Here is a 26280-nt window from a genome sequence, read left to right as displayed (position 1 = left end):
CCCTTAAAAAGATAAAATTAGGAAATACGTACAAACATTGGATAATCAATTGAAGGAGCTCAAACAAGAAGTTAAAGAACAGCAAGACATCAGAGATAAAAATACACAAAAGCAGGGGGCCTCGGAGCCCCTACCCAAGGTGGGCGAGCAGGTATTTGTTCAAATATTGCCAGAGAGTTCGGGATTCTCACCTAGCTGGACCGGACCATTTGAGGTTATCATGACCAGTGATACATGCGCATGTATAGATATGAGGGGAAAAGGGAGATGGAAACATTGGACCCAATTAAACCGATACGGCAATAACCCACCTGATCTTAAATCCCACAGGAACAATGGAATAAACACCGGAGATAAACTAACCTCTGGTGACGACCAAGCTTCTGCTTAATTTACAGGTAACATGGACCCCATGAAATGGATGCCTGTGATAACCATGTTGATGATGCTCGTCAGCCCTGCTGAAGGACGCAGGGGAGATGAGTGGGGGCGCTGTTGCGACTCAGAGAGCGACCTAAGCCCTGCGAAATTATGGTGGTATTAAGTAGTAGGGTGGGAACAAATGCGGTGTTGTCAGCACAACCCAGTAGGGCGTGCTCTGGCGCAGGGATATAGTTGGCAGATGGGGGACAGACCACAGGCCAGGCTTAGAAGGGGTGCGATTAACAGCGGGCTCACTAAATCCAAACCCGGTATGATTGTAGAAGGGAATTACATAACTAATAGCACCCAGCTTATAGAGGGAAACTATGGCCTATTCCCAGCGCCCAATCAAGAGGCCCCATATACGAAGTGGGTTGAATGTGGTAAGGTTGTAACAATGAATATGATCAATGCATTCTCAGATGAGCAGGTATGCATCACGTGTCCAACCTCATACCCAACCCTCCTGAGTGTGGAGACATCGAAAAATGGCACAGTCTGGATGTCAGAGCCTGGAAATTGGGTATCGAGGGAAGGTACAAAGGATAAAAAATGATGCGTGATCCTGAAAGGGGAAGTAGTAACTAAATATGGATGTGCCAAGCCAATACCAAAAACCGCGGACTACACCAACTATAACACGCCAACGGTCGAATGTACAGAAACCTTATTAAATGTCCAATGGGGTGGACCGCCTAAGCCGACGCCTTCACCAGTACAACCCGCTACCACGGCTCCCAATACACGAAGAGACAAGCGAACCGAGGATGCAACAATGTCCAGATATGACACCTGGGCCTATGAATGGACTAGTATTATTTACCGAGGGGGAACAATTGTATGGTAACGTGAGACACGAAATTGTACCAGTACTAATGAACTTAACCATGTTACAATGGCCAGGATATTGTGAGAGGTTTACTAAAACTGGAGAATTGTATGTATATATGATAAAGAATGTAATTAACCAAGCTGCTGATGCGACAGGGGCCACTAGTTTCAGGGGACATGCTGCATTCCACCAAAGGATTAAGAGGAGCTTAGGAATCGATATACTCACGGGAATAAACACGGGGCATCATTCATTAAAGTCCTAGATATACAAGGAGTACAAAGTAGTGTGGAATGACTACAAAGGGTAATACAACAGATTTTAGAGAAGGAAACTGGTTTGGTTCGACAAGGATCAGAGTTGGGAGGACACACGATAAGGAAATTACTCCAGGGAATCAAGGTTATAGAGGACCATGCTAGCATTGTCAACAAACTAAACCATAGAGATGAGGAACAGGAAAAAGATAGGGTAGGGAGAGGCTTGTGTCATGTCTATGGCCAATGGATCACCGGACAGTTAAAACATAATCTGGTACAGATACAGCGAGGCGAGGTACCAGACTGGATTAACAGCACACAGCTCCATGGCCTGAGCCAGAATCCAGGCCCGCTGAGTGCTTGCACCCTCAAAGGGATGACCAGAGTATATCCGGTGATACAAAAATATAAAGCAGAAGTGACAGCAATGATAGGCATGGTACTCCGGATACCAGTAGTGGGACTAGACACGACTCCATGCCCACAGTACCAGGTAACAAACATAGGCAGTGAGGGGTGAGACATACCTCCAATACTATCCAATTGATACCTATGCCATCAGGACGAATGGTACTATGAGAGGAGTCTCCCTAAACGGATGCCACGGGAAAGGCACGCTTACGATGTGCCCACATCCGGTAGGAGAAGGCCCTAAGGATGAGTGCGGCTATAATAAGACAGAGGGGTGTGTGTTGGAATTATCACGTTGATCACCATCACACCCACTCGGGATATAGAGGCGAAGGGGAGTATTGTATAGCCACCACAGAGACGGAGTACCAATATAGTAACTTTGTGTGTGCAATAACAATGCCCAACTTCTGCTTTACGCCAAAGATCCCTGTGACAACTGGACACACCAGATTGGTGTGTGTACATTCAAGGGAGGAGATAAAACTCAATGTGGCAGATAATCTAAGGGACAAGTTGGTCAATTATGAAGATCCAGTAGGGCCCTAATACCCCGCCTGCAAGAGGATCTGCAAGAAATGAAAGAGGATTTAAGTAAGATGGTGACTCAATACATAGTGTTGTAAAGGAATCTTGGGGAATTAGAAAAGGACATAGAGGTAGAGCTACAGGAAGTCCCGTGGTATGAGAAGCTGTGGGATTGGGGAATGAATGTCAACATACACCCATGGATCTGTATAATTTCTCATATATTAGTGATAGTACAGTTAGTCATGGCTATAGGATGGGGAATAGCAGCAAGCACCGCTTGTAAAAAGAAACGGACCAAACAAAGAGCTAAAGCAAGTTGGAAAGAGCTGGAAAGGACAAGTTTGCTCTAAACATAATGGGTATGCAGGGCCTCCCGAACCAGCGACTGATCACCGCATGGGGCAGGAGGCACAGCGATGCTTATACATGTGGTTTAACTTGGGCAGGGGCCAAGTACCAAAAGGGGGGATTGCAGTGGGGAAAGAGTTAAAATAACATCACTGACAGCTCACAGAATGCTGTAAAAGAGGTAGTTGCTAACATGAAAGGCCACATCCATAATGTGTGGCAGCTGGTGGAATTTAAATTCAATTCAATTTAATTCTGGAATTAAATGTTAGTCTTAGTAATGGCGACCATAATACCATTGTCGATTGTTGCAAAAACCCATCTGGTTCACTAATGTCCTTTAGGGAAGGAAATCTGCCGTCCTTACCCGGTCTGGCCTACATGTGACTCCAGACCCACACCAATGTGGTTGACTCTTAATGCCCTCTGAAATGGCCTAGCAAGCCACTCAGTTGTAAACAACCGCTACGAAAAACAATAAGAATACACCATATGGACTGCAGCGGTTCAAGAAGGCGGCTCACCACCATCTTCTCAAGGGCAATTAGGGATGGGCACTAAATGCAGGCCTAGCCAGCCAGCGACGCCCACATCCCATCAATGAATAAAAAAAATAACCAACCTTTGAAGACTAAAAACAACTCAGTTGAGGACATTTTTAGCACTTCAACTGCCCTTAGGGGTTTGTTATCTGGGTCGCCTACTTCAAAGGTATTTTTTTAATTAGCGTTCAGCAGTTTGAGTGAATGATTGAGGAGACAGCTTACACATGTTTACCTAAGGACATGTAACCAATCTGTGAAGGTGCATGCGGGCCAACCAACATCCAATCAGGTGGCAGGAATGAATTGTGCATGAGGCTGCCATGTGTATTTTAATGTATAAAAATGTAGTGTTTGCTGTAACAATTTGGAGAAGTCTCCTGGCACGCCAGTCGAGATTGTTTCCCCACCGGTGTAATAAAGACATCTTGACTATCGATCTGAAAACCTTGTGTCGAGTGTTGGTTTAAAATACTCCACAGCAAAGCGGCTAGTATTGTGTAATAGACCAGACCTCGAGAGTAGCCTCCTGATCAGCTGCTGCTCTTGGGGAGGGATTAACCCTTCGTGGGGAGTGCCCGTGAATTGCACGCCAATAGTTATAGATGTTAGAGGTCTGTTAAGAAAACTACAAAATGACTAGTAAAAGTTTCGTTAACGTGTATAAGAGTAAGTTAGACAGTGGTGCCTGTGAGGAGGAAGTACAAGTACTACTGACAGAATGTTTAAGCAAAGGAGACAGAGTCCCCTTTGAAGAAGTGATAAACTTTTTTCAGGAATGTGTGGCTATAATAAAGGTTAAAAGTGATAAGGCGACTAGGCTACTCGCCTATGCAGTATTTTACTGTGCTCAAAGAGATGATGAGCACTGTAAGAAACAAAGTAAAGAGATAGAAAGCTAAGAGCACAACACAATGAGTCAAAAGAAAAACGTAGGCAGGAGATAGAGGACTTAAGGAAGCAGCAAGAGCTGCAGGTGGAAGACCTAAAAAGAAAGCAGGTTCAGGAAGTGGGAGATTTGAAAAAGCGAATTACTGACTTACAGAGAGCCAGAGCACTCAAGCTGCAGTAGTTCTGCAAGAACAAAGCGTGTGCGCAGTCCAGGCAGGAAGCGCTATATATGAACTAGAAGAAACCAAACAGGTGTTACAATCTTGTGAGAGGGAGGATCTTACGTGCGATTTACAAGATGCCTGAGGCGCCTTGAGGGAAGCTCTCCAGCGCCCTTATAGAGAGACGGATCACACTCAGTGTAGGTTGAAGATATACCAACTAGAGGGAAAGCTGCGGAAACAACAGGATGTTGTGGCTGCTGTTACTGCCAGATCGAATGATTCAGCTGTGGGGGCATCAGGAGGAGGAGAAATGATAGACTGGGATGCACTAGAAGGCAAGACAGATCAGCAAGGTTGACATGATGGTTGGGGAGACCCCGGGGGTGTCCTTCATCCATGAGGAGAGACAGTCGGCCCGTCAGTGTCATAGTTAGCACCCAGACCTTTAATGACAAGGGGGAGGAAACCATCTCCGAGAAGTGCTCCGTTCCCCTCAATGCTGCCGAAGTACAAGCTTGTGTTAATGAGTTAGGCCCCATAACAGTATCCGAGTGCCTCATCGTCGTTAAAGTTCAATGGAATGCTTGGAAGCGGGGACACAGCGAAACGCGTCCTCCTCGCTGCCACCAACCCCAAGATACGGCAAAATCTTCCTTTCCTGATTTATAATATCACCACTGCCTCGGCAGCAGTCATGGAGTCCATTCAGGAACAGTTAGGCATTAACAGGATGGATATGGCTAAGAAATGTTATCAAACAACACAGGGACCAGTAGAATCACCCGTTGTATACAGTGATGGGCTCTACATGGTTTATGGTGGAACCCAAGGGGTTGCTCCTGACTCCGATGACAAAGGGAAGGACCAGGAACCGTTCAAGAAACAATTCTTGAATGGCTTGCAAAGCTCATTGAGGCACGCTCTAGAACACATGGTCTCGCCCGAGACCGAGTGGCCTGAGCTACTCCAGACCACCAATCAGGCATGGAGTTTTGCAAGGGAGGAGTGTGGTAGAAGGGCCAGTTATGCCCACTGCACCCCCCCTATACACGTCGAATAGAAGGAAATTGTTACAACTGTGGGAGACCTGGGCACTATTCTAAATTTTGTAAGAAACCTCAAAAACAGGGCCAACGGTACTCTCCCTTTCAAGGAAATCTACCCCACCACCTGCGATATTATCCGCTGATCCCCTGGAGACCAAGGTAGATCAATTGGCCGGAGAAATGAGTAAAAACACCCACATTGCTACAAGGGCCAATCCGGTGGTGGCCATCTCAGATCCGGCTAGACGACAGCCACACGGATCCCAGGCGATGGCCCAATGGTCGGAAGTAGGGTTCCGACGTGATATTAATGGGCAACCAGAAATTTCGGTTGTTCTACCGGGGGGCCGACAACAAATCATGCTTAATGACACCGGTTCATCCGTCACCATCATCCATACCCCACACCCTGAATGCCATGCTGCGGCGGGCAAGGGCTGCTTGACATTACAAGGTTTTGATGGGAGGTCAACCTCTGCTTTTAAGGGAGAAATGATAACTATGCGTACAAACGGGATTGATTTGAATGTTGATGACCCTGTCATGATGCCAACTCCTGACAGAAGGGGCATATTGGGAAGTGATGTTTTGGAAAGTTACGGGACAATTATTGATTACAACCAGAGGTGTATTTGGATCGGGACAGGAGGTAGTGAATTGGTCGAAGTATCAGGTGCCCACTCCATATTTGTGATTAAGAGAACATGCTTGTACGAAGCACCAGGTCACCCAGATGAGCGAGTCAAATTATTAATTCAAACGCACTCACTCGCATTCGCCACTAGTAAGCATGACTGCGGTCGAATGGAGGGTGAGGAGATGATTAACAGCATCCCTATATTCGAGATGTCATCGACTCCCTCTTAAAACAGGGCATTCTGAGAACAGGCACTTTCACGAACAATTCACCAGCTTGGCCGGTTCGGAAGCTCACTATTGATTACCGAAGTCTTAACAAGGTTACACCCAAGAGCGCCCCTATTGTTAAGGATGCGCCGACCTCATCAGAACTCCCAAAAGACTAAATACTACTCCACCCTAGACATTGCGAATGGCTTTTGGAGTATTCCTGTCAGAACAGAGGATCAATATAAATTTGCCTTCACCTTTGAAGACCAGAGTTACACGTGGACGTGCCTACCCCAAGGCTTCCACAATACCCCGACCATCTTCCATACCAGAATGGTATGGATCCTGAAAGCTTTTTCTAAGCCCCAGTGTCTGCTTCAGTATGTCGATGACTTGCTACTGGCTAGTAGTACAATCGAGGAACACCTTGAACTGTTGGATGAACTTTTAACTCTGTTAAGCAGTGCAGGTTTGAAAATTAACCCTTGAAAAGCTCAGCTTTTGCAGGAATAGGTCACCTATTTGGGAGTGACAATCTCACTGCAGGGACTAAGTCCTGACGAGCACAACATAGAGGTCATTCAACGACTCCCGCTTCCTGTATCCAGGACAGTGCTCCGATCGTTTTTGGGACTAGTGGGATACCAGCGTAGTTTTATTCCTGGATTTGCAGAACTTGCAAAGTCCCTCTATGAACTGTTAAAAGGAAAAGAGGATCAAATTTCCTCCCTGTGGGGTCCAGATCACACCGCTGCAGTTGAGAAATCGAAACTGGCTGTTATGCAGGCTACCTGTTTGATATCACCCGACCCGACACAGCCATTCCATCTCGAGGTCGCATCCACCAACCATAGTCTGACTGCGGTGCTATGTCAAGAACGACTGGACCAGTTACAACCGATCGCATATGCCTCACGGGTTTTGCAGGGGCAGAAATGACTTATTCAGCGTGTGAGTGCCACCTACTAGCGACGTTCTGGGCCAGTCAACACTTTACCTACATTACAGGCTTACAGAGGATCATCTTGCATTCCCCTCACACCCCACTGAACCTCCTGATCAAACCAGGTGATTCTTTGATCTCATTCCAACGCATCAGACTTTAGAACTATTACAACAGGACATTGATATAACCTCCAAACAGACTACTCTTTTACCACTGATGCTCGCGTACGAGGGACACCCTCACAAGTGTCCGCTGCCTTTAATAGACTATGACTCCCTTCCTGTTTTGCGATCACCAATAGAAGGAGCCTCTGAAGTATATGTGGATGGCTCCTCCTACCACACACAGGGCTCACCACATACCGGATGTGCTGTGGTCCTACATGAGAAGACTCTCAAGTTTAAAAGTAACAAACACTCAAGCCAATATGCAGAGATTTTGGCCCTTCTCATCGCCGTTCAAGAGACTTCTGGCTACCCGACAAACATTTGGTCTGACAGTGCCTATGCCATCACTGCCATGCTGTCCCTTCCCCTCTACCAAAAGAATTCCAACTTCTCGTCAGACAGTAAACTTCTAACCCATAGGCCATGGTTACGTCTCATATGGCAGGCTCTAAAGGCACAAAAGCCTTGTCACATTGGTACGGTTAGTGCCCATAAGAGAGACCAGTCCGCTCACACCCTGGGGAACAAGGCGGTAGATGTAGCTGCTAAAGAAGCAGCCCTGACCGGTGATCCCCTCCCTCTACAACTTGGAGGTAATCCCAGTTGCCGCAGTTAGCTCAGCTCTCGATCTGGCTTCTCTTCAGAGTATAACCCCTATCAGATGGTCATCAATTGGCATGACCAAGGTAAACCCATACCGGCACCCACTGCATGGGCCCCCAAGACCCTTCTTACTACAAAGGGTTCACAACCATTGCTTCTTTATCAAAATGCCCCAGATAAGTACCCGGTTGTCTGTATTCCCTCGCACCTGGCAGAAGAACTCATTCCTATTCCACTCCCACCCTGTCGGAGGTCATTACTCGGCAGAAGTCACTTTCACAAATATTGTCTCCACAGCCTGGTGGCCTGATATGAAGGAAACTGTAAATTGATACGTTTCCCGATGCATACCGTGTTTGCAGCAGAACCCCTCCCCTTGTTCTAACTGTGCCCTCCTTCGAAGTCAACCAGGCCCTGATGGGCCCTGGACTCGCGTTTAAATTGATTTTATTGGTCCTCTCCCACCTTTGCAGGGCAATTATATATACGCCCTCGTTGTTATCAACCAGTTCACTAAATGGATGGAGGCCGTCCCCTCCTGATCCAACACAGTGCTTACTGCGGTCAGGCTGTTATTGAGTGAGGTGTTCTGTAGGTGAGGACTGCCACTTCAAGTTGATAGTGATCAAGGCACCCACTTCACAGGTGAAGTTTTTTAAATTATAGGAATTAAACATAAGCTACATATAGCCATCATTCCCAATCGTCTGGGATAGTGGAAAGAGGGAATCGCACACTGAAATCCATGTTAGGAAAAATGTGTACAGAACACCTCACTCAATGGGTCAATATGTTACCCATGTGTGTAAAGGCAATTTGGTCCACGCCACATAGGACCATGGGGATATCACCTTACCAGGTATGGTTGATGAGGACTCCAGGTCATCTAACTTTGACTGGCACCACCACCCTCACGCAACAACCATGTAACCACTCGAGGTTGGAGCGGACAGTAGAGCATAAATAATGAAGTTAACCAACACGTGACAAAGAATTTAGGGAAATCTAAAAACCAAATCAAGAAATACTTTGAACAGAAGGTTCGACCTTTTGAATATCAGATAGGTGATAAAGTCATGGTACTAAATTATGGGGAAAAGGAAAATGCGTTTGAGCCCAAATGGAAGGGACTCTACTCGGTAGTGGATGAATTGAATCCAGCCGTGTATCCTAAAGGGAGAGTGGAAAAGACAAAAAGTAACTAAATGGTACCATATCAACCAGTTAAAGACAGTGAAAGAATAAATGCTGCACTCTTTATCCCTCCAGCTGGCCAAAATGGCAGGACACAGGCACATTGGGACTTCTGATGCTTGTTGGCATTGACCAGACTTCAAACGTGATCATCATCCAGAATGGAATCAAGATGCCAGCCAACAATACACCATCGTTAGAATGGGGAGCGGCTTCAGGAGATGGATGCGATATGTACTGTGATTATCGTGAACATGAAAATAGGACCGATGGGACTTTGTATATACAGGCCAGAAATGGCAAACGGGTTAAAATAGAGTGTCTATGTACTAAAGACAATGTTCAAGTAACCTCAAAGTTTCAATTAGGAAAAGGAAAGTTTTGGTTAAGATTACACCAAATAATTTGGGGATCCTGTATCTGGGACAGCGCTTGGATACACTGAATTGGCCCAAAATAGGTAAGAGGCACGGCGGAATGGTTAGGTATAGGAGCCACTGCGGGAACCGCTGCCCTGAATAGAGTAGATATAGAGACTATGTGGGAACATGATGAGGTAATGAGGAGACAGTTGAAAGGCCTGCTAGCCAATATGAATAAGGGAGATTCAGACATTATACAGGAGTTAGAGAATATGTTGATAACCACATGAGATGAAACAGAAATATACAAACAAATTCAGGATCACTTTAACAATGAGACAAAATGGATTAATAGAACAGAACAAGACATCTCAAGAGTTATGGTATGCTCAATTTATGAGAGTTATATGATGGTGTAGCGGTTCGTGTAAATCGCCACTAAATGAAAGAGTTTAACTTCGACGAACTATAAATAAGTTGTTTATTTACCAGAACAGGATAATTACAGCAGGTAAGATGGCTGACTGCAGGAGCACCATGTTATAGGTCTTGTCCCAGCGGGGACTCCACAAGGACTGAGTTCCCAGTCCCGTGGGGAGCGTCATGACCTCATTACGCTCTGCTCTATATTCGCGCTTTGGGCGTCACGTGACCGCATCGTGACGTCAGCACGTTCGCGTGCGCTTAGGCGGTCACGTGACCTGCGCTGTTGCATCGGTACATCTCCCCGGTACAGAGGCTGGCCTTTGAGGCCGAAGTTACAAAGCTGGACTGTGCCAGTACTTGCCGCGGGAGTGGAGGATCGCTTCGCTCCCGCCTGCTGGCTGATGCGGCCAAAGTCGCGGTAGGCCGGGCTATGCCCGCGGCCATCTAGGAAACCCGAGTCGGGCCGGCGGCCAACGCGCATGCGCCACGTGATACGTGACGTCAGCGCGTTAGGTCGCCTCTTAAAGGGGCAATGGCCCAACAGGTAAGTTAAAGGGGCAACAGCCCCAACTGGTAAGTTATACAAATAAGTAAGTTAAGTACATACAGTTAAGTAAGTTATACATACATAAATAAGTTAAGTTAAAGGGAATTATATATCTCAATGTAAAGGACAACCAATGGGACCGCCACAATGGATTAATTAATGGCAGGGTTAGCTGAAATAGAATGTAACCGTCAATGATTCCATGATTAGGAAATGGCTTCATTATGATAAGGACTATAATGTAAAAGAGGCAAGGAAGCAGGGATTAGTATATTTGGTGAGAGGAAATGGGGATTATGACAGTCAGCCAATCGTTCCTGTCGTACTGTGGCTGCCACAGCTGCACAAGATGAGCCCTTGCAAAGTATTTAAGGTGGAATCGATAGGGATGCTGGAAGGAAGGTTCCATAAGTCTTTTGCATCACCACCACCCCTCAGCCTGATTAAGCGAAATTATACCGGAGACAGTCCAGATGTGGGGTGTTGCACCGAGTATAGTGGGGTTTACATGTGTAGGTGCGATGTGAGGACACCAAGTCGGCCCGCCTGTGGGTTCATACTAGATTCAGACTCACCCCTCTGTAGTATGAATGTGCAGAGGTGGGGATTAGACCGGATAAATGACGTTTATCCAGAAATGGGCACCTATTGCGTCACCACTCGTGCTAAATCAAACCAGTATGGGCAGGATAAATGTCTAATAGACTATCCAACCTTTTGCTTTAAACCCACACAAACTGTCCGAATAGGCAGCCAAACCCTCCTACCTGTAATAATTCACAATATTACCGAACTAAGAGTGAACTTTTCAATGCAAGCAGAAGCCCTGAGAGCAGTGGGTAACTTTGGACATCCAGTTCCACCCCTATCTCTAAATCTTAAAGCCATTATAGAGAGAACTTCAACTTCACAAATACACTTGGTTCAGATGCAACAAAGCAATGATCGAACCCAGAGAGAGGTTTATGGCCCTAGGGAGTAGCAGTTGGTGGGAAACCACATATAACGTGGGACAACACCCACTGTACAGAATGATTTCTATGGCAATCTTACCCATCCAGATGATATTAACATTTATCGTATTGATTATGATATGCTATCTGCGAAGTGTAATCTATATAGGTGTGCTATGACTGTTCAATGCTTGTCAGAAAGTAGACTGAGGTAGTCAAGGGATCAATGTTTAAAACATTTCATCCTCGAGGTGGGGACTTGTACGAAAGACTGGTATTAGAGATTCTTTAGTAGATGGGAATTATATATATATATATCTCTAAATTCAAGTATAGCCATTGACCAACTCATCTTACCCATGATTGCCTGAGAGTATGGAAATACTAAAGACTGTTCGAATGTAGCCACAAGACAGTTAAAAAGCAGTTTTGACTAAGCTCAGATAACAAACAGCCACAGGCTGCGAGTGAATGTTAAATTGTTAAATAACATATTATAGTACTAATAACATATTATAATGCTAAGTAGGAATTAGAGTTCGCTTAACAAAACTAATTGCAAAGATAATTGAAAGATAATTAGTATAAAAGATGTAAAATGAAAGAGATCTTGGGAGTTAAAGTATCCACTTGGTAGATCAAAGTGAGATAGTCTGAACACTGTCAAGATAAGGGAGACAGTTCTGACATGGGCCCCTTAGTATTAGGCCGTATACTGCTTATATTGCCTCTCCATGTTATTCCTCCCAAACCATCACTTCACACTTATCCACATTAAACTGTATCTGCCGTGTGTCTGCCCATTTCACCAGGCTGTCTATGTCCTGAAGTCTACTACTATTGTGCTCACTATTTACAACGTTGCCAAGTTTTGTATCAGCTGCAAACTTTGAAATTGTACTCCCTGTGCCCAAGTCCAGGTCATTTAAATATAACAAGAAAAGCAGTGATCCTTAATAGTGACCCCTGGGGGACCCCACTGCATACTTCCCTCCAGTCCGAAAACATCCCTTCACCACTGCTCTCTGCCTCCTATCCCATAGCCAATTATGTACCAAGTTACCACCAACCCTTTAATGCCATGTGCTTCTATTTTCTGAATGAGTCTGTTATGAGGTACTTTATCAAATGCATTTTGAAAGTCCATATATACACAACATCTACTGCACCTTGATCATCCCTCGCTGTTACTTCATCAAAGAACCAGTCAGATTAGTCAGACACTATTTGCCTTTAACAAATCTGTGCTGGCTGTTCCTCATTAACCCACGTTTCTCCAAGTGAGAATTAATCTCGTCCTTGACAATGGTCTCTATTAGTATCCCCACCACTGACATTAGACTGATTGGCCTGTACTTATCAGGTTTATTGCTCTCCCCTTTTTTGAACAAGGGTGTTTAACAGTTGCAATCCTCCAGTCCTCTGGCACCACTCCAATATCTAAGGAGGATTGAAAGATTGTGGTCGGAGCTTCTACAATCTCCACCCTAGCTTCCCTCAGCAACCTAGAATGTACCCATCTGGACCGGGTGACTTGTCATCTCCCCCTGGTTCTTTTGCCAGTTACCTTAACTCTGTGTCCTCTGGTTACCAACCCTCCTGCCAGTGGAAACAGTTCCTCTTTATTTACTCTACCACAACCCTTCAAATTTTGAACATCTCCATCAAATCTCCCCAATCCCAGCTTCTCCAGTCTTTCCACGTAACTGAAGTCCCTCAATCCTGGTACCATTCTCGTCAATCTTCTCTGAGCCCTCTCCAAGGGCTTGACATCCTTCATACACTGTGGTGCCCAGAATGTTCACAATACTCCAGCTGGATAAATGATTTATAAAGGATCAGTATAACTTCCTTGCTCTTGTACTCTATGCCTCTATTTATAAAGCCAAAGATCCCGTATGCTTTTTAAAAGAGTCTTCTCAACTTGTCCTGCCACTTTCAAGATTTCTGTAAGTAAACCCCAAAGACTCTGTTCCAGCACCGCCTTTAAAATTATACCATTTTGTTTATATTGCCTCTCCTCATATCTCCTTCCAAAATACATCACATTGTAGGAATTAACGAATTCCAACGAATAACGGAGATCGACACAAGAGAACAATTAAACAGGTCTTTACTCAACGGAGATACCACGAGGACTGCCTGGGCAGCCCCGTGGTTTGCGACGTGACGTCATCGCGTTTGCCCGCGCTCTTAAAGGGGCCATGCCCCGTACATACAAACTCTATATACAAAAACACAGTACAGGAAACTTTCTGGTATCCAGCACAGATGGGACCGAGCTGTTGCCGTCCCATCAAAACTGCCGGACAAACCAGCGCTAATGTTAAAACATACGGAGCTCAGAAGCTCAGTGTGAAGCAACAAACCCTGTTGCTTACCAACAGCTTCAAAACAGTCGGCCGTAGCTTGCAAGCGTCTCTGTAGCTAAGCAACAGCTTCAGCTAGGCCTTGCAGAGCCTGACTGGAGAAAAAAAGCAACGAAAAGAAAAAAAACTTATCTGAACCGACTCCTGAATTTTGCTGGTGGAGAGAGCTTTCCGGACATTTAACCTCCGGATAAACGAAAGTTTCCTGTAATGCCTAACACAATGGTACAGGTTTAGGCTGGTGTTAGAACATCATTAAAGAGAATTATATACAGTTAGCCAGAGTCATTCAGTGGTTCTGCCACATGCGCCCCCCCCCCAGAATTCGCTTTAACAGACAAAGTCAAACGGTGAGGGGGTCTGACGAGCCTGTCAGAACGACTCCTGTACTCTCGAGGCGGAGGCTGCAGGGCGGCTGGCGGTCTGGCGGGCGGTCGCACTTGGTCTGCTGTAACGACGACGGGTGGCCGACCCCGTCTCGGCGGTTGTGCTGTCTCGACGGGGCGGTCGAGGTCTAAATGCGCTGGCTTTAAGCGGTCGACCGAAATGTTGTCCAGTTTACCACCGACATCTACCGTGAAGGTTTTGTCCCCTGCTTCCAACACGCGGAAGGGACCGGTATACGTGGCCTTGAGCGGATCCCTATGTGCGTCATGGCGAATAAAAACGTATTCAGCCTTGTGAAGCTCCGTGGGAACGTGTGACCTCTGCAGCCCGTGGTGCGAAGTGGGCACCGGTGCGAAACATCTGGCCGCCTCTTGGTGACTGGCAAGCTGGGCAGACGCGGACCATGGCTCCGTCGATGTTGGTAGGAAGTCCCCTGGGACTTGCAGCGGCTGACCATACACAAGCTCCGCTGATGAAGAGTGAAGGTCTGCTTTGGGGGCCGTGCGAAGGCCCAACAGGACCCACGGTAGCTTGTCTGCCCATCCAGCGTCCTGGAGGCTGGCCCTCAGGGCGGCTTTCATTGACCGGTGGAAGCATTCGCAGAGGCCATTCGCCTGTGGGTGGTAGGCTGTGGTGCGGTGTAATTTGACACCGAGTCCTTGGGCCACTGCATTCCAGAGTTCGGAGGAAAACTGCGGTCCCGTCTGACGAAATATCTGCGGGCACTCCGAAACGGGCGATCCAGGAGGAAATGAACGCCCTGGCCACGTCCGCCGAAGTAGTGGATGACAGGGGCACCGCCTCCGGCCATCTGGTGGTGCGGTCAACCATGGTCAGGATGTGTGAAAAACCATGGGAGGGTGGGAGTGGTCCTACCAGGTCCACGTTGACATGGTCAAAACGCCGCTCCGGAACTGTGAAGGTGGCCAACAGAGCTTTGATGTGGCGCTGTACCTTGGCCTTTTGGCAGACCACGTAGGTGTTGGCCCAGTCGGACATCTTTATGCATGCCATGCCATACAAATTTTGCTGACATCAGTTTGAGAGGCCTTCAGTCCTGGGTGTGACAACCCATGTATGGCGTCGAACACTTTGCGGCGCAAGACGACCGGCACGACAGGGCGAGGATCCTGTACGGAGACGTCACACAACAGCGTGGTACCTGCCGAATGGAACTTGACTTCGGCCAACTGGAGGCCAGTGATGGCCGTTCTGTAAGCTTGGACTTCCGGGTCGGAGGCTTGGTCCGCTTCCATGAGGGCGTAGTCGATGCCCAAATGAACCGTATTGACGATCGCGCGGGAGAGGCAGTCTGCCACCAGGTTGTCCTTACCAGCCACATGCTGTATATCCGTGGTGAATTCGGATATGTAGGTCAGTTGGCGTTGCTGTCGGGCTGACCACGGTTCGGCGGTCTTGGCCATTGCAAAGGTTAGCGGCTTATGGTCCACAAAGGCGGTGAAAGGACGTCCTTCCAGTAGGAACCGAAAATGGCGGATGGCCAGAAAAAGGGCGAGCAACTCCCGGTCGAACGTGCTGTATGCTCTCTCGTTCTGCCGTAGTTGACGGCTGAAGAATGCCAACGGCTGCCACGTCCCGTTCACCCACTGCTGTTGCACGGCACCGACTGCGTAGTCCGACACGTCGGTGGCGAGGGCGATGGTGGCTCCTGGCAGCGGGTGCGCCAGCATAGTCGCGTTGGCTAAGGCGCTTTTGGTGTCGGCGAACGCTCGGGCCATGTCATCCGTCCAGTCTACCGGGTTCTTGCCAGTCTTGCCCTGGAGGGCCTCGTACAGGGGCTGCATGAGTAGTGCTGCCTTAGGCACGAAATGGTGGTAAAAGTTTACCATGCCTAGGAATTCCTGCAGGGCCTTTATGTTCTGCGGGCGTGGAAAGGATATCACCGCCTCTACTTTCGAAGGTAAAGGAACCGCTCCCTCTGAGGTGATGCGATGCCCCAGGAAGTCAATTTGGTGCAGGCCAAACTGACACTTGGCCGGGTTGATAATCAGGCCGTGTTGGCTGAGGCGTCGAAAAAGGGTGCGTAGGTGATAGGTATGTTCTTCCTTAGTAGGACTGACAATTAGAATATCGTCCAGGTAGACGAAGAGGAACTTGAGGTCCCGCAGCACAGAGTCCATCAGGCATTGGAAAGCCTGGGCGGCGTTCTTTAACCCAAACGGCATTCGGAAAAACTCGAAGAGGCCGAATGGGGTGATGGCTGCGGTCTTCTGGACGTCTTGTGGATGAACTGGGACCTGGTGGTAGCCCCGGACGAGGTCGACTTTTGAGATCGATCCTAGGACCCCAGCTGTTCACAATATATATTAATGATCTGGACGAGGGAATTGGATGTAATATCTCCAAATTTGCAGATGACACAAAGCTGGGTGGGAGGGTATGCTGTGAGGAGGATGTCATGAAACTCCAGTACAATTTGGGCAGGTTAGGTGATTGGGCAGAAACATGGCAAATGCACTATAATGTGGATAAATGTGAGGTTATCCACTTTAGTGGCAAAAACAGGAAGGCAGATTATTATTTGAATGGCAATAGATTGGGAGAAGGGGAAGTGCAAAGAGACCTGGGTGTTCTTGTGCGCCAGTCGCTGAAGGTAAGCATGCAGGTGCAGCAGGCGGTTAAGAAGGCAAATGGAATGTTGGCCTTCGTAGCAAGAGGGTTCGAGTACAGGAACAAGGATGTCTTGCTACAGTTGTACAGGGCCTTGGTGAGACCGCACCTTGAGTATTGTGTGCAGTTTTGGTCGCCTTATCTGAGGAAGGACGTTCTTGCCATGGAAGGAGTGCAGCGAAGATGCACCAGGCTGATACCTGGGATGGCAGGAATGACGTATGAGGAGAGATTGTGTCGATTGGGCTTATACTCACTGGAGTTTAGAAGATTGAGAGGGGATCTCATCGAAACCTATAAAATTCTGTCAGGCCTGGACAGACCAGATGCTGGAAGGATGTTCCCGATGGTCGGGGTGTCCAGAACCAGGGGTCATAGTCTAAGGATAAGGGTTAGGCCACTTAGGACTGAAATGAGGAGGAATTTCTTCACCCAGAGAGTGGTGAACCTGTGGAATTCTCTGCCACAGAGGGCGGTGGAGGCCAGTTTATTAAATATATTCAAGAAAGAGTTGGATATATTTCTTAAGGCTAAAGGAATCAAGGGATATGGGGAGAAGGCAGGGACAGGGTACTGAATTTGGATGATCAGCCATGATCTCATTGAATGGCGGAGCAGGCTCGAAGGGTCGAATGGCCTACTCCTGCTCCTATCTTCTATGTTTCTATGTTTCTAACACGGTGTTCCCTGCCAAATGGGCAGAGAAATCCTGGATGTGGGGGATCGGGTACCGATCAGGAGTGGTGGCGTCGTTGAGGCGTCGATAGTTGCCACATGGCCGCCGCCAGGCTTCGGGACGATATGGAGGGGTGAAGACCAGGGACTATTCGACCGGCGAATAATCCCTAACCGTTCCATGGTTGCGAACTCCGCCTTTGCGACCGCCACCTTGCCAGGTTCCAGGTGCCGGGCCCGCGCGTAGACCGGGGGGCCGTTGGTGGTGATGTGGTGTTCTACACCATGTTTCGTGGCTGTGGAGGAGAACGTGGGTCTTGTCAGGTCGGGGAATTCGCCGAGCAGGCGAGCAAACTCATCAGGAGTCGGGAACGCACAGGAGACGGTGTGTGATGTAGTGTTACTGCGGTAACACGGAAGAGAATTAAAAGTTGCTGCGTTGATCAGCTGCCGGTTCCTAACGTCGACCAAGAGGCTGTTGGTGCACAGGGAATCCGCGCCCAGGAGGGGCTGGGAAACTTTGGCCGTAACAAACTCCCAGTGAAAACGTTGCCCCCGAGGCACACCTCCACTCTCGGCGTGCCGAAGGTCCGAATTGTTCCGCCATTGGCCGCTTCAAGGGTGGGGCCGTGATTCCCCGTCTGCACATCGAGGGCGGACACGGGTAAAATGCTGTACTGCGCTCCGGTGTCGCACAGAAAACGATGACCGGAAAGAGTATCAGTGATGAACAGCAACTTTCCCGCGTTTCCGATCGCCATCGCGGCCGTGGGGTGCCCGTTAGACCCGTTCCTCGGTGGTCGCAGTGTCAATTGTTGTTTGTTTTTTTGGGGAAAACTGCAGGGAGGGCGGAAACGCTTCGCCTTCACGCTGAACTGCGTGTGGTAGAAACACAGCCCAGCAGGCTGACGAGCTGGGGCGGTGTCGGCGGGGGATGGGTGCCTCGTGGCAGCGCAGTACTGCCGAGTTACAGCGAAAATTTTGTCAGCCTCTGCAGCGAGTGTTGCGCAGTCTTCAATTTCAGATCTGGCCAGGGCAGCTTGTACTTGTTCAGGCAGTTGGCTGAGGAAAATCTCGTGGAATAGGAAACATTCCCGTTCTGAGCCCAGGAGTGTGAGCATTTGGCTCATCAACTCTGAAGGCTTGGAGTCACCGAGCCCAGGCATAGCGAGTAATCGACGGGCGCGCTCCGATTTCGTGAGCCCGAAAACCTGCAGTAACCGCGCTTTGAGGGTTTCATACTTGCGCTCCGTTGGGGGATTTTCGAGGAGGCTGACGATCCAAGAGGCGGTAGAGCTGTCGAGTGCGGAGACCACATAAAGGTATTTGGTCTGATCTGCATCGATGTTCCGCAGGGCGAACTGGGCCTCGACCTGAATAAACCATGAGGGCGCTTGCTGCTCCCAGAACTGCGGTAGCTTTAGTGAAACGACGTTTGCTTCCATGCTGTGCTCTTCTTTTGTGAAAACGTTCACAAAAACGGGGTCACCAATGTAGGAATTAACGAATTCCTACGAATAACGGAGATCGACACAAGAGAACAATCAAACAGGTCTTTACTCAACGGAGATGCCACGAGGACTGCCTGGGCAGCCCCGTGGTTTGCGACGTGACGTCATCGCGTTTGCTCGCGTTTTCCTGCGCTCTTAAAAGGGGCCACGCCCCGTACATGCAAACTCTATATACAAAAACACAGTAATGCCTAACATAATGGTACAGGTTTAGGCTGGTGTTAGAACATCGTTAAAGAGAATTATATAGTTAGTCAGAGTCATTCAGTGGTTCTGCCACAACATCACATTTCAGACTTGCATTTATATAGCACGTTTCACAACCACAGGACGCTCCAAAGCACTTTACAGCCAATGAAGAACTTTTAATGTAGTCACAGTTGTAAAATAGGAAACATGGCAGCCAGTTTTGGCACAAGCTCCCACAAACAGCAATGAGATAAATCTCTTTCCAGTGTTGGTTGAGGGATAAATATTGGCCCAGGATACCAGGGAGATCTCCCCTGCTCTCCTCAAAATGGTGCTGTGGGATTTTTCACATCCACCCGAGGGCAGACGGGACCTCGGTTTAACGTCTCCTCCGACAGTGCAGCTCTCCCTCAGCACTGCACAGGGTGTGTCAGCCTGGAATATGTGCTCCACTTATCAGCGGGGAAGTACAGAGAGAGAAAACTACAAGCGAGGAAACGTGAGACAGGGTAACAAAAATATTATTACTTTCAACCCATTGTAGAGCATTGCGGAGATCCTGAACTTCATGGGAAACTTGGTAGACGAACAGAACACATGGGATCCCAGGACCTCCTCCACATCTGGTACCGCCTATTTGTTCCAGAATGTCGTCGTGTACTTCTCCTTGCCCGTAGAATTCCACTGGAATAAAACAGAGCTTGTGCTGAATCATTCATCAATACACACAAGGGGCATTTTATTCAGTAATAAGCAATAATATGATATTCGGAGACCGAGAGAAAAGGGTTAATTAAATTTACAGCAATAGGATCACGAGTTATCATCTTACACAGTCCAACCCCCGCCCCCAACCACAGTCCTCCCACTCTTCCTTCTCCTTCTCTTATCCCTTATCCTTCCCCCTCTTCTCCTTTCCCTTCTTCATCCCCTTTGTTAAGTATGTGTATTGTATTGAACAATTAACACAAAGACTTAAACGTATAACTCAAACAGGTCTTTACTGGTTGGAGGTAGGGACTATACGTAGGTCTTTACTTCATGCCCACAGGCGGGAACTGAGGGGAGATCAGTACCCACAGTACTATTTATACCCCTATGGCCAGGAGTGGTACTGCGTATCACTACGCCCTACAAGTAGTGCAGTCCTGTCCATAGGTTCAAAGTAGCACACATATTACATACACAACATTCCTCCCTTCCTAGCTTTACAGTCATCTCCCCATTTAACATAACGTAATAGCATATATACATATATAACTTCAGGTTTACATAACAGAATAACATAGATACATAGATAACTTCATGTCAAAACAGATCACAGATTCAGTCTCTGCGGAAAACAGTTCACAGATTCAATCTCTGTGGTGTAGTCGGTTCACGTTGCTGGAGTGACTCATTCAATAGTCCTTCCATGGATTTAACAGTTTGAACTTCCGAACTGAATTGGCTCCGTTCGGAGGGACCACGTGTGTGATCTGGTAGAGGTAATAATGGTTCAGATGGGTCATCTTCTGTTTCGACTTTTCCTTTTCTGCTTCTTGGAGACTATCTGGGCTCCACTGTCAGCTGCCAGCTGCATGCGCAGTTCCTCCTTCTCTTCCTCCTTTTTCCATAGTAGAGCCACCTTCTCCCGATGTTCCGTAGACTTTCGGTGCTCCTCCATGATTTCTGTATGGTGGGAGTCGAAGTTACAAGTTGGGCAGGACAGGACATAGTAATATTCGGTGTCGTCCTGATCTAGGCCAGCGAGAGGGTCTTCTATTTCCTCCATACCCAGCTGGGCGTTAGCCAGCTTTTGTTCCAAGTCCAGACATCTTTCCTGAAGAGACTTCTTCATGCGTACCTCTTCATCCAGCTTTTTCTGGGCTTTCAGCAAGTCGTTTACTAATGACCTCATTTGAGATTTTACTACTTCAACTTCTTTTGGAGATTGATTGATCGGACTATTCAATCCTTCTACCGGAGCAGCTGTTTCAGCGGTCTGTTGTTCTACGTTGACGTGAGTCAGCGTACTTTTGGCATCCAAGGGCTGCTCTGTTGCAGTCATCTCAGTCTGTGTTGCCACCTCAGCTCTTCCAATAACCTTTGAGAGCTCCGAACCCCTTTCGTTTGAATATTGAAGTTCGTGTTCAAGTTTTTCCCATTTCAGAGTCCTGTCCTTCAGCATATGCAGGAGTTGGCTGACCGTTAACTCCTCTGACATCAGACGTTTTGTGTGCTCCTGCTCCATTTTCTCCATCAGCTGCTTCTGTTGTCTTTCCAGATTCTCCAACTCTATATCAAAGAACTCTTTCGTTGCATTCAACTCTTGCTCAAAACGGCGAAGCATTTGTTCTAATTGCTGTTGTAGTTTGAAATGGAGTTGAGTTCGAGCCCGGTGTCCCTCAGAAATGGGCACATCAGTAGACTTGCCAGACTCAGAATCCACAGTTAAACTATGTTGTTGTTGCTCAGTGGAATTCTGTGCTGAAACTTTGTCTTTTGCACCTGAGTTGGGCTTACCATCATCCGTTCCAGAGTCTGGGCCGACTATCTTCACCGAGTTCTCACTCGTTATTGTTTGTAGGAAATGCCAGTCCATATTCATTTTCCTAATCCACTCCCGTCCTAGTAGTGGAGAACCTCCTTCAGATATCACATACAAGTCCATTATTTGACTGTCTTCGCCCTTGTGGACCACTGCAACCTCTATTTTCCCGATGGGGTACACTCTTTGCCCCGTGTATGTTTTCAATATAATCCCCGTATCCTGTAGGGGAATATGTTGGAATAACTTTCCGTAATCTTTCTTATTTATGACCGTCAATGCCGATCCAGTGTCCAATTCCAGTTTTACTTGGACTCCTTCTATCTGAAGAGTGACCCAAATTGTCTGGAGGTCTGCACCCTTACCAGCGTTGAGTACTCTTAAGCTAGCCAGTTCATTACAGCTTAAGCTAGCCAGTTCATTACTGCTAGCGTCTGAATCGGACTCCTGTTCGGTCACCTTGTGTACCTTTGCGTATTTTCCTTGCGGTGACTTCTTGTTGCTGGTCTTCTTCCCTGACCTGCATACTCTAGCTATATGTCCAAGCCTACCACAAGTTCTACATTCTTGGTTTTTAAACCAACACTGGTTCTGATCATGCGTTGTCTTTCCACAACGATAACATTTGCCAGAACTCACACCCAATTTGTGTGCACTGAGCTCCGGTGACCGTAGCTGCATTACTGCCGTGCCTCTCGCTGCGGCTTCGTGTGCTGCTGCCATAGTGACCGCCTTCTCAAGCGTCAGCTCATTCTCCTCGAGCAGTCGCTTTTGTGTATCCTGTTTAAATAAACCACACACAAATTTGTCTCGTAGTGCATCTGTCAGTCCCGTTCCAAACTGGCAATATTTCGCTAATTTACGCAATTCCAGCAAATATTCAGCATTGCTTTCATGCTGTAGCTGCCTTCTGTCGTAAAATTTAAATCGTTCCGCTAGCATCAGCGGCGTGGGGTTTAGATGATCTTTCAGGACAGTAACAATCTCATCGAACGTCTTATCCGCCGGTTCATCTGGTGATAACAGGTGTTTCAATTGCCCGTATGTCTTCGCACCCATTAAATTTAATAATGTTAGAGCTTTATCTTGGTCACGAATTTTATTGGCCTTGCAATAATTTTTTACTCTTTCAACATATATGGCCCAATCTTCGAGGTCACTATCAAAGGTGCTAATATTCCTGTGTTTAGGCATTGTAGATTTGCAATTTCTCAGATTTTATTTTCTTTACTTGTTATCAAAGATGGCGGCTTCCCGCTCTTGCCGTCGTCCTCCGCCCACAAAATGGCGGTTTTCCCGCGCTTGGCGGTCTTCACCCGTCCCCCGACGCCGTCTCCCTTCAGCCCCCGAGTGCGGCCCTTATCTTCGCCGCGATCGCCCGAGTGCGGCCCTTATCAGCGGATGCGATCGCTGGATCGCGAAGTGGCTCCCGACCGAAGCGGCTCTTGCTCGCTCCCTCCCGGGCTCTTATCAGGGATTGCGATCGCCCTTATCTTCTCCAACTTCCCCAGCCCTGTCTTTGCAGCCAACGCTGCACGGCTTACCCCACCACCTAGGTTGAACAAGGAAACTGCAGAAAGACTTCTGTCAGTCGCTGGAAGCTGTCAGGATGGCTGCTGCACTCCAGTGCTCAGTCGCTGATGGAGGCTTCAGAGTCCTAAAGCCTGTCGCTTCTAGTGGGGTGGTGATGTTTGAAACCTCTCTTCAACTGCCGCAGGGTAAGAACCTGACTCGTCGCCAGTGTTAAGTATGTGTATTGTTTTGAACAATTAACACAAAGACTTAAACGTATAACTCAAACAGGTCTTTACTGGTTGGAGGTAGGGACTATACGTAGGTCTTTACTTCATGCCCACAGGCGGGAACTGAGGGGAGATCAGTACCCACAGTACTATTTATACCCCTATGGCCAGGAGTGGTACTGCGTATCACTACGCCCTACAAGTCGTGCAGTCCTGTCCATAGGTTCAAAGTAGCACACATATTACATACACAACACCCTTCCCCTCATCTATTTCCCCCTGACCACCTCCTTCCCGTCCCCCTTTCCCTCCTCTTTTCCCCTTCCCGTCCCCCTTTTCCCCCTCCCCTCCTCTTTTCCCCTTCCCTTTCTTCCTGTTCCTCCCTCTTTTCCCCTTCATGATTCCGCCTCAACACCCCCTCCCTCCCCTCTTTCACCACCTCCCCTTCCCTCTTTTCCCCTTCCCGTTTCCTTCTCCCTTCCCCTCCCCCCTTTCCACTCCGTCTCATCTCCCCCTCCCCTCCCCTCCCACCCCTCCACTCGTTTCCCCGCCCCGCCATCTTTCCACCATCCCCCTCACTGCCCCCTCCCTCTTTTCCCCCTGCCCTCACATTTCTCCCCTCCATTTTACCCCCTCCCTCTTCCCCTCCACCTTCCTCCCCTCTTTACCCACTCGTTTATACCTTCCCTACCTCTTCACTTTATTTCCCCTTCCCTCCCTCATTCCAACTCCCCTCCGTTTGCCCCTTCCCCCTCCTGTTTCCTTCTCCCCTTCCTCGTCCCACCTTTCCACCACCTTTCTCTCCTCTCCCCTTCCCTCTTTTGCTCACCTCCCATCAGCCCCATCACCCTCCTTCTCCCCCTCCTCCCTTCCCCTGCCCTCCTCTCCTCTTTCGCTCCCCACCCTCTTTCCTCACTATTACCCATCCCCCGTTACCCACCTCCCCATTACACCTCCCTCTCGCATTTTCCCTCGCCCCTCCCCTTATTCCTCCCGTTCCGCCCCTGCCCTCCCCTCTCATTACCCCTCCCCCTCCCGTTTTCCCGTATCCTCCCCTCCCTTTTTTGTCCCCTCCCTCACTTTCTCCCTCCCCGCTCCTCTCCCTCTCTCCCCCTCGCCCCCCCTCCTTCTCTCCACCTCCACTCCTCCTCCCCCCTCCCCTCCTGCCCCGCCTCTCCCTCTCACCACCTCTCCTCCCTCGTCCCCTCCCCCACCCTCTCCCACCTCCCCCCTTTCTCCCTCCTCCCTCCCCTCTCTCTCCCTCCTCCCTCCCCCTCTCCTTCTCTCACTCCTCTCCCCCACAACCCCCCCCCTCCCTCCCTCCCTCCCCTCCCTCCCCCGCTCCCTCCCCCCCTCCCTTCCCCCCCTCCCTCCCCCACCTCCCCATTACACCTCCCTCTCGCATTTTCCCTCGCCCCTCCCCTTATTCCTCCCGTTCCGCCCCTGCCCTCCCCTCTCATTACCCCTCCTCTCTTTCCCTCCCCCCTCCTCTCTTTCCCTCCCCCCTCCTCTCTCTTTCCCTCCCCCCCTCTCTCTTTCCCTCCCCCCCTCCTCTCTCTTTCCCTCCCCCCCTCCTCTCTCTTTCCCTCACCCCTCCTCTCTTTCCTTCCCCCCCTCCTCTCTTTCTTCCCCTCTCCCCTCCTCTCTCTTTCTCCCCCCACTCCCTCTCTCCCCCCCTCCTCTCTCTTTCTCCCCCTCCCCCCTCCTCTTGTCCTCCCCCACCTCCTCTCTCTTTCTCCCCTCTCCCTCCTCATCCCCCTTTCTCCCCTCTCCTCTCTCCCTCCTCCCCTGCCTCCTTCCTCTACCCCCCCATCTCCCCTCCCTTTCTCCCCTCCTCTCCTTCTCCCCGCCTCTGCTCCTTCTCCCCCTCCTCCCCCCTCCCTTCCCCTTCCCTCCCTCCTCCCCCCTCCTCTTTCTCCCCCCCTCTCTTTCTCCCCCCCTCTCTTTCTCCCCCCCTCCCCCCTTCTCTCTTTCTCCCCCCTCCCCCCTTCTCTCTTTCTCCCCCCCCTCCCCCCTTCTCTCTCTTTCTCCCCCCCTCTCTTTCTCCCCCACCCCCCGCTCTTTCTCTCCCCCACCTCTCTCTTTCTCTCCCCTCTCCACTCCCCCACCTCTCTTTCTCTCCCCCCCTCCACTCCCCCTCCCCCTTTCCCTCCCCCCCTCCCTCTTTCCCCCCTCCTCCCTCTTTCCCTCCCCCCCTCCTCTCTCTCTATGCCTCCCCCCTCCTCTTTCCCTCCCCCCCCTCTCTTTCCCTCCCCCCTCCTCTCTCTTTCCCTCCCCCCTCCTCTTTCCCTCCCCCCTCCTCTCTCTTTCCCTCCCCCCCTCCTCTCTCTATGCCTCCCCCCCTCCTCTTTCCCTCCCCCACTCCTCTCTCTCCCTCCCCCCCTCCTCTTTCCCTCCCCCCTCCTCTCTTTCCCTCCCCCCTCGTCTCTCTTTCCCTCCCCCCCTCCTCTCTCTTTCCCTCCCCCCTCCTCTCTCTTTCCCTCCCCCCCTCCTCTCTTTCCCTCCCCCCTCCTCCTCTTTCCCTCCCCCCCTCCTCTCTCTTTCCCTCCCCCCCTCCTTTCCCTCCCCCCTCCTCTCTTTCCCTCCCCAACTCCTCTCTTTCCCTCCCCCCCTCCTCTCTCTTTCCCTCCCCCCCTCCTCTCTCTTTTCCCTCCCCCCTCCTCTCTCTTTCCCTCCCCCCCTCCTCTCTTTCCCTCCCCCCTCCTCTCTTTCCCTCCCCTCCTCCTCTTTCCCTCCCCCCCTCCTCTCTTT

The 26280-nt window shown here is 49.2% G+C and overlaps 1 protein-coding gene across 1 annotated transcript in view; it reads right to left on the bottom strand.

Annotated features, from left to right (window-relative positions):
* Positions 1 to 26280, bottom strand: part of LOC147109983 (uncharacterized) — a gene marked incomplete at its 5' end in the record, with an annotated part of 144256 nt that overhangs the window by 46117 nt on the left and 71859 nt on the right. Inside the window, one exon of the mRNA XM_086002450.1 lies at positions 19786 to 19941. Coding sequence (XP_085858576.1) covers positions 19786 to 19941 — 156 coding nt within the window. The remainder of the gene's footprint in view (positions 1 to 19785; positions 19942 to 26280) is intronic.

This window comes from Somniosus microcephalus, chromosome 12 (genome assembly GCF_052327205.1).
Source record: "Somniosus microcephalus isolate GS21.2 chromosome 12, FLI_Smic_1.0, whole genome shotgun sequence".
Classification (NCBI taxonomy): domain Eukaryota; kingdom Metazoa; phylum Chordata; class Chondrichthyes; order Squaliformes; family Somniosidae; genus Somniosus; species Somniosus microcephalus.
This window is presented reverse-complemented; position numbering and strand designations above follow the sequence as displayed.